Source organism: Idiotropiscis lumnitzeri, chromosome 15 (assembly GCF_059441095.1).
Source record: "Idiotropiscis lumnitzeri isolate Australia: NSW breed Sydney's pygmy pipehorse chromosome 15, RoL_Ilum_1.0, whole genome shotgun sequence".
Lineage (NCBI taxonomy): Eukaryota > Metazoa > Chordata > Actinopteri > Syngnathiformes > Syngnathidae > Idiotropiscis > Idiotropiscis lumnitzeri.
The window spans coordinates 3825487-3833625 of record NC_142405.1 but is presented as its reverse complement, the minus strand read 5'-3'; the positions used below and the strand labels follow the sequence as shown (position 1 = coordinate 3833625).

At 42.6% G+C, this 8139-nt stretch overlaps 2 protein-coding genes across 3 annotated transcripts; both read right to left on the bottom strand.

The window, feature by feature from the left end:
* Positions 1-886: 886 nt before the first annotated feature.
* Positions 887-3234, bottom strand: eif1 (eukaryotic translation initiation factor 1). Its single transcript, XM_088316815.1, has 4 exons — positions 2999-3234; positions 2134-2297; positions 1237-1338; positions 887-1160 (listed from the first exon to the last, which is right to left on the bottom strand). The coding sequence occupies exons 1-4, from the start codon at positions 3027-3029 to the stop codon at positions 1116-1118; spliced, it is 342 nt and encodes a 113-aa protein (XP_088172941.1). The 5' UTR covers positions 3030-3234; the 3' UTR covers positions 887-1115.
* Positions 3235-4490: 1256 nt separating this feature from the next.
* On the bottom strand, positions 4491-7103 carry srsf2b (serine and arginine rich splicing factor 2b). Of its 2 annotated transcripts, XR_015846632.1 has the most exons (4): positions 6474-7103; positions 5296-5569; positions 4707-5099; positions 4491-4594 (listed from the first exon to the last, which is right to left on the bottom strand). XR_015846632.1 is itself a non-coding variant. In XM_088316814.1 (3 exons), the coding sequence occupies exons 1-2, from the start codon at positions 6860-6862 to the stop codon at positions 5311-5313; spliced, it is 648 nt and encodes a 215-aa protein (XP_088172940.1). In that variant the 5' UTR covers positions 6863-7103; the 3' UTR covers positions 4615-5099; positions 5296-5310. The 2 variants fall into 2 exon arrangements, 1 of the variants encoding a protein (XP_088172940.1); XM_088316814.1 differs by lacking the exon at positions 4491-4594 and having other exon boundaries at positions 4615-5099.
* Positions 7104-8139: the final 1036 nt, after the last annotated feature.

The following is an 8139-nucleotide window of genomic DNA, read 5'->3' as shown; positions in this document are numbered from 1 at the left end:
AGGCTCAAAGAAGCGAACGTCCAATATTGACATCAGGTATTTAATTTATACTTGGCTTGCTTGGCATGTAGACCTTAACAAACAACCTATGGAATAGAAACATTCTAAAAATATAGCCAAATATCTTAAGTAGAAAACATTTACTAAAATATACTTTTTACTAAATGTAAGACGCCCACTGAATTGAGGGTCTTCCAGTTTTTATACACACTTGTGAAATATTTTTTTTCAAATTAACACAATCTGAGTGAAGACACTGATTCCAACGATGAATGATTTCATAGGCGAGGAAAGAAAGATAAATACAGAAGACAATTTTTCTAAACCTCAACAAATACTTTTTCAAATGAACACTCCGACACCATTCTGAGGAAATCAAATCCCAATACCCCAGCTATTTGGAAAACAGACCCATGGGATACTCATGTGGGCAGGCACAGCTTTGGTGAGTAGGATGACATTACCCTGTTGGGCATTATTACTTTTATTTAGAAAGCAATTTTGGGGTACTGCCTTGAGAAGGAAACAAAATGAAATACAGGTGTTTTTGATTTTGTTTTAATGAGTCACAAGCAGTTCTAAACTAGGTCATCTGCAGAGTACATGAGCCTGAAAGCAAATGACTCCAAACCCACTCATCGGCAAATTCTTCATGTTTTTTTGCGTTTAATGTAAACCATGCTACCAGCCTATATTAGGAACATTCCTGCCTAGCCAATCACCACTCAAAAGCATATGGAGACGCATCATTTTATTGAAACACCTTAAAGTACAAAACAAAAAAAGTTACATGAACAGTGCCTCCTCAAAGTGGCACAGAGACCTAAAAAGGAGAAAAAATAAAAGGAAATAACCCAGGGAAGGACGAAGCGCATGTAGACGTCATCACCATTCATCGCGTATGTTGTGTGGTGTCTCAGCGAGTCTACGCCGCCGCGGAAAGTCTGCCCCCAGGTGGCGGAGGGCGACAGTGGTGGTACACAGTCCCATGTTAGAACAGCTTGTTCACATTAGCTAGTAAAAGCTGAGAGGGAGGAAGAGCGACAGCAGCACATGAGGGGAAGGGTGGGGGAGATGATGGTCTTCCGGGTGAGGAGAGGGGCTGCCGGTAGCGTCTAGAAGCCGTGGACTTTGAGCTGCTCCTCCTTGGCCAGGTCAATCTACAACAAAGACAAGACGGAAGCGTGAGCTGTGAAGCGTTCAACAAACCGAGACCTGAAGACGATGACGACTCACTTCGATGAGGAACTGGCAGATGTGCTTGCGCTGATCTCCCTGAAGTTGGATCACTTCACCATACTCCGGGTGCTCAATCACGGTCCCATTGCAAGCAAACTTCTGTTGGGTCAAGCAACAAATCAGACATTCAAAGTGATTTCACTTCAGAGATATGCACAAAACCCAGAAATATTTGCTGAAAAGCTCATAATTGTACTATTGGAACCATGTCCTGTGGAAAGAAAATTCAAGGTCTCCTTGACTTGAGTGGTTTGACATAGTTGATTTCCAAGCACTTGGAACAGCACTAACAAATCATGCCCACCTAACAGAAAACTATTTGTAACAGTATATGGTCAAGACCCCTCATTTAGACTGCACTGTTGGTGTTCTGTAAGAGTCTGTTCTAGGGCCGCTGCTTTTCTCTGCATTTTTGTCACCTCTCAACAGTGATGGGTTTCCTCCCCCAAAACATCTTAGCATGTAATTTTATACTTTGTATCGTTTTTATACTTAACGGAAGGGCTTAGACCCTATCCACTGCAAATTACATGGGCTGAGTGATATGTGCTACCACTAGTGGCACATGGGATCCTAAAAGTGTTAGGTGAAAAAATGTTATTGGCTTTTTTTATGTAGTCACAAGTAGATCAGTTGTATTTAACTTACATTTTCCCCATCAAACACAAAAATGTTAAACCTCCCCATGTTACCTTTAAAAATACTTTGTAGGCATAAAATGTCTGCAGGGGTTATAATGTTTGACAACCATGGAGCCATTTAATTAAATGGAATGCACTTGTTCTACATATTGCATTGTCACTTCCTTGTACTGTCATTTCTTTGTATTGTATTGACAATGTTGAATTTAATCTAAAGCAACAAATGTGTGCCAAGTGGCAGGCAGGCTCGGACCTTCTTGAAGGCCTTGACTAGCTTCTTCTTGTCATACTCGGCGGCGATGCCCTGGACAGTCGTGAGGGTCTTCCTGCCGTTCCGCTGCTGGATTCTTATGTGGATGTAGTCTTCTTTCCCAGTTGGGAGGCAGTCATCACCCTTAGTTGCATCAGCAAAGGGGTCTGGGGGTATAAATAAAAACAATATGCTCATCTCACACGTGGTTTATCCCGACGGGATCATCCAAATCCCACGACTAGCACGGGAATCTTGACTCAAAGGTCAAATTGCGCAGTGTCGGCGCATGCACCCCCCCAAAAAAACAACTCACAATTAGATTTCAAGATCTCACTCTGGAGGAATTACTAAAATTTAACAGGCCTCGTATTGAAATGTGCGATTTCCTGCGCTAAATGAAAACGAAGAGCAAACACACCAAAAAAAATGGACGATGCCGAAGTTCATCGAGTGAAGGAGTAAACGTCATAATAGACGAATTAATTCACATCCTCCTGGAAACTTTTCTGGTATTCTGAACTGGCACGTTAATGGTGTTAAATGGGTTGTAAAGTGCAAAATGTGTCAATGATTAAAAAGACAAAAAAAAATTTTTTAAAAAGCTAACAAAATGTTAGCTTCCTGGGGCTAAATGGCGGCCGCGCTGACCATTAGCTCAGGCGAGCCAATCTGCTAATCGCACTTCAATTCTATTACATCACCCACAGTCTAGTTCATTAATAAGTGTCATTTTGTAAAATATCCTCACACCTAACCTAACCATGTACAACAAAAGAAATATGATCAACATTATTTGAACATATGCGGCAAAAAAAACCCCAACATATCTCGCCCTTCCCCCACCCGGTCGCTCCCAAATACTCACCAAAAGTTTGGAGGTTCTGGATAGCGGACATACGATAAGATTTGCTTTCCTTTCGGATAATAACTTGGTTTGCGAGCGTTGCTTCGTCGGCTGAGTGGGTTCGAGTCGTGCTATTGGCGTTCGGGCCTAAAGAAAGGACGACGGGCTAGGCTAAGCTTAGCTTTTTTTTTTTCTCTATCCGCTCGGTGCTGCCACACAAGCTGCCTCAAAATGGAGTCCGAAGATGGCGAACGGCTTGAAAAACACAAGCCTTTATAGCCCCGCCCATAAACGTAATCACGCCTGTGACGTCATGGGAAAACTGACGAATTAGAGGAGCGACTCCTATCGGTTGTCGCTTCTGGCACAGAGTGACGTTACACTCAAATGACGTGAATTTGAATTACTTTAGTTCATGGCAGCGAGATGTCCGAAACACCAAATAGCAAATGAAACTTCTCAAAAACGAAACTAGTGTGGGGACATTTACAATGTAATTAATTGCAGTAGAGCAACTGAGCGTACTTCCTGGTGTGTTGCATTCTAACAGTGTAAAACTGAAACGATATCCAAAAAAAAGTCCTGCACGCTATCATTAAGGTTTTCTTTTTGCTCACTAGACACTGTGGCTAGTGCTTTCCAGAGTTACTAGCTTCTCAACAGTCCCACTCACCAGTTTTATGTTGGAGAATTAAAATAAAAACTTGAACGTCAACTTTTTTTCTATTTAAATGACCCCTTTGCACACTCAAATTTTTATGACTACGTGAATGCAAAATTATGCAGGCCATCACAAAGCAATCGGCTGTTGTGAGGTTATGTAAAAACTTTGCCTCTTCAACAAGATTTTAATTTCAATTGACACATATTAGACCAACCTAGCTTTCCCACAAACTGAGGTCTAGAATTTTGTTTATAAAGGATAATACTTACACGTACATCATTATGTAGTCTTTGTTGAAGCAAAGCACTTTGTTTCGGAAAGGCATTCTAGAAACTGAGCCAACTTTATGAAGGGCAGCGACACCACTGCTAATGTTGTTTCATGAACCCGTCATCTTCAATCAGGCTTCCTCTTCTCATTAAAAACTCTCATTTTGTCTCTTCTTCCTTCATCACATTAGGTTAAGTGCATTAATTTTCTCTCCGGGTCTTCAAATAACTTGTCACCATATAACTCCACCGCTTCTCCACTGTTCTCTTCCGTGGTGACTATCAGCAGAGGGCTTCCCGAATGTAAGAGGGAGCAAACTGTGTGCAGGGGATTGAAATGTACATATGCGTACATTTCAACCTGCCAAAGTGGTGCGTGAGAGGCAGGTGTGAAGGCCCCCATAGCAATACGAGGTATACAACTATGATGAACACAACCATGCAAGATTGCGGTTCTTTGATTTCATTTTGGAGATGAGAGGATTCCGCCCGACAGCAGCGATATACTCTGTCAAAGCTGTTGAACGCTCATTTTGATTTCCAAATGGCATCGTCACTGTTAAGTGATGGCCTCTTAAGCTTGAGTGTAATACAGTAGCAGTTTATTAAAAGATGACCAACATGGATCTGCGGCGCTTCCACAAGGTTGCAGCTGCACAGCTCCAGTCGGTTCAAGTAAAAAACCTAAAACATGTCATAAAAAAGACAATGTGGAGAGAATCTTTAATGAAAGTCACATGGGGAAAAAAATTAAACAAAAAGAGCTGATTGTACAAGAGAGGCGTCGCGAGCGTACCGCTGTGGGAAGAGTACTGCAGCGCTGAGGGCACCAGCAACACACAGCAACACCTTAGCAACAACTGCTACACAACTGCGCCTAGTGCACAAAGACAAAATATTGAAAATAAAAAAAAAAAGGTTTATGATAACTGCTGACTACAACATGTATCGCTTTAAACATGAAATCACACCGACTCCTTGAATGGGAGCTTCCGAGTCCATGTCGTAGAGCCACTCGCTAGAAACTGCAGTACAGAAAAACGGCCCTTGCAACACCAGACCACTTGAGAGCAAAGGATTAAAATCGTAACAAAAAGACGAAGAAACCAAAAAGAGACGCAGAGGCTGCAAGGATAACCTTGTCCAGGAACAAGCGGATTCTTGTCCCGGAACATCATCCGTCCTTCACCTGAAAGCAGAAAAGAAAAGAAACATGATAGCAGGTTAGGACTACTCAAGTTTAAAAAGCACATGAAACCGAGCTTAATTGGATAAAATTATAAGGTTATTGATTACCAAATAGATAGTGATACAATGGGACCTTGACTTTGATTCTTCATTATGGAATTCAATTTAAATCAATTCAACAAGAGAAAGTTTCTCACCACGGTCGCAACCAATTAGGGTGAATCTCCTCCGTTCTCGGCGGCCGACTTGGGCGGGCTTTTAGATCTGGACCCAGAGCCTCTTTTTGGAGGGGAGACGGAGCGGCTGGCAGACCTGGAACGGGACCTGGAGCGGGACTTGGCGTTGGACTTCTTGTTCCTAGGAGAGCAGGACTTGGATCTGGAGTAGGACCTGGAGCGGGAGCGGCTGTAACGGGAACGGCTTCGGGAGCGAGAGCGAGAACGAGACCTGCTGCGTCTTCTGGGTCGAGGGCTGCGGAACAACGTTGACATACACATTGTCAACATTTTATCCACAATTACCTAACTTCTTGTTTATCAATTGCAACCTTTTGGGGTTTAATTTAAGGGTGTGCATATCACTAAAAATAGAAAACTAGATCAGAATCTCATTACATTATAAAGTCGAACAATTTGGTTTGATCGTTCAAATCAAAACGAATTATCCGATTCAAAACTGTTTATTTAACCAATCGTAAAATTCCATTGGAAGCTAAGAAGTAAATTTTGGAAGAATTCCAAAGATTACATTCCACGGAAATTAGGGGGATTTAATGGAAAAGTAAGGTTCAAGATTTAACATTTAGAAGAGCTACAGATAACAGACAAATGGATAAAACCTAATCAGTCTGCTTTCATGGCAGATGACAGAAATTGAAGAATATCTACTGCTGAGAAGCTGAAATACGAGTTTATAGACCATTTTAGAATCAGCAAGGTCTCTAACAGATTCACCTTTTATCATAATTGTTGGATAATTTGATTAATTGCAGCGAATGCAACTAATTGTTGCAGCTCTACTTCTCAAACCACCGCCGTATATTTTCTAGAAACTGACATTTTGAGCAGCATCGGATTATCTTGCTTGTCCCAATAGAAAGTTTCCTACTTGACTACTTAAATGCCGGGGTTTGTGCAACGTAAATAATAATACTCACTACTACATTTGGTGTCCATGCGCTAGAAGGGATCAACCGAAAATGAACAGACCCTTTTAGCACAAATGTGTAAAACACTTGAGCTTCTAAATTAATATTTAATCGGAGCGAAGTGTGCAATGAAGCACGAAACCACTTTTCCTCCTCTGCGATCACCGTGCATTGCTGGCCACGCTTTGCAAGACAATGCGTCTCCGCTTCCTCCATTTTTTTTCTTACCTTCTGCTTCGGCGACTGGAGCCTCCGTACCTTCGGGGTGGCCCTCCTCCTCCGCCGCCGCCGCCCCCGCTTCCTCGACGCCCGCCGCTGTAGTGCGAATCCGGTGGTCTGCCGTAGCGAGCCATCTGGACCCGCAGCTCGCGTCCGTCCAGGAGCGCGCCGTCCATGGCGTCCATGGCGTCTTCCGCGTCACGCTTGTCGTGGAAGCGGACGAAGGCGAAGCCGCGGCTGTCCTTAGAGTAGCGGTCTCGCGGGATGTACACGTCCCCGACGCGGCCATATTTTTCGAAAACGTGTCGCAGGGTCTCCGGCGTGGTGCGGTACGTCAGGTTGTCCACTTTGAGGGAAGTCATGCCGTCGACGTCAGGCGGAGGCCTTCCGTAACTCATGGTGATGCCGCCCGCGAGTGCGATTCGCCTTCCTGAGAAACAACAAAAACTTAATCGCGTCTAGCTCACAGATGGTGGCCTTCTCACTCGGGGGTGAATCTCGCCGAAAGATGTTTTTGTTGTTATTTTTTTTCCAGAACACGATCTTCTCAAAAGAACCCTTTCGCCCGCAAAACTACGCTCGATACAAAATGGCTCACTGCCGCCCTCGAGAGCCTTCTTCTTCTCCTTCGCCCCACCTTCTTCTTCACCCGCCACTGCATTATAGCCAACCACGTGTAGCGAGACTGCCACCTAGTGCCCCGGAGCGCCAGAGATGACCTCATATGTATTGAAATGTAGCAGACAGGCACCAGTACCTGTCAGACAGACAGACATTTTTATTTCATAATCTGTTACTTTTATATTTGTCAGTGGAGGGGGAAAATAAAGCATCTTGTCTCTGGCCAAATCAGAGACATACATAGAGCGCGGGGAAGGCTTGGTACAAAAGTACAGTAGAATACAGTAGTATTGTGTGTGTTTTCTCTCTCTTTTTTATAATTGTATGCCGATGTTTGCTTGCCCCTGTATATTCACATATACTTCCATAGTCCAAATGCTCCTTGACCCTATTTTACATGACATTTGGGGTTTGTAAATCTAATTGTTTTTGGAAAGCGTCTGTGTGCACACTTGTCTGAATTGTTTTGAATTCAGTTTTTATGGCGGGTGACACATTCCACGTAAAAATCTTTTATAAACCCTTCCAATTCATATTTCCTGTAAAATTCCCATATAACAGAAGAAAGTTCAATGTTGTGTATTTAAAAACCAAAAAGTTAAACAAACCGCCATTTTGCCCGGCTTAAGTACAATAATAGTGCTGTAATGCTAAATGCAATGTGAAATGCCATAGACAGGCAAACCACAATTTGCATAAATATTACAGTAATTATAGGCCTTTAAAACACTTACTCTTTAACACAAACAGAGCAGCAAAACATACAGACAACATCCAATAATACAAACACTATTACTGCAGAATTGTTGGGGACTATCTGCCTATTCTGTTAATTATGCTGAATCTTTCCCAGTAGACTTCTACATGTTATGGTACAACGTTTTACTGCAATAAATGAATAAAAAAAATAATGAAAAGCAATTGCTTGAAAATTGCAACGCGGTTCGCAGTATGATAGCCTATGTTCATAGTTATTCAAATGATTTTGGAAACCCTGTTTTATGTAACGATTGCGTTTTGAATTGTGTGGAGGTTTTATTTTGGAAGCGAAAGC

What these genes read in the sequence shown, in the direction of transcription:
- eif1 (XM_088316815.1), bottom strand. Translation starts at nt 3,029, where the DNA reads ATGTCCGCTATCCAGAACCTCCAAACTTTTG. An exon ending in TAGTCAAGGCCTTCAAGAAG is followed by an intron (nt 1,339 to 2,133) that starts GTCCGAGCCTGC and finishes TTGACCCAACAG; the next exon opens with AAGTTTGCTTGCAATGGGAC. An exon ending in TCTGCCAGTTCCTCATCGAA is followed by an intron (nt 1,161 to 1,236) that starts GTGAGTCGTCAT and finishes TCTTTGTTGTAG; the next exon opens with ATTGACCTGGCCAAGGAGGA.
- srsf2b (XM_088316814.1), bottom strand. Translation starts at nt 6,862, where the DNA reads ATGAGTTACGGAAGGCCTCCGCCTGACGTCGACGGCATGACTTCCCTC. An exon ending in TCCAGTCGCCGAAGCAGAAG is followed by an intron (nt 5,570 to 6,473) that starts GTAAGAAAAAAA and finishes GTTGTTCCGCAG; the next exon opens with CCCTCGACCCAGAAGACGCA.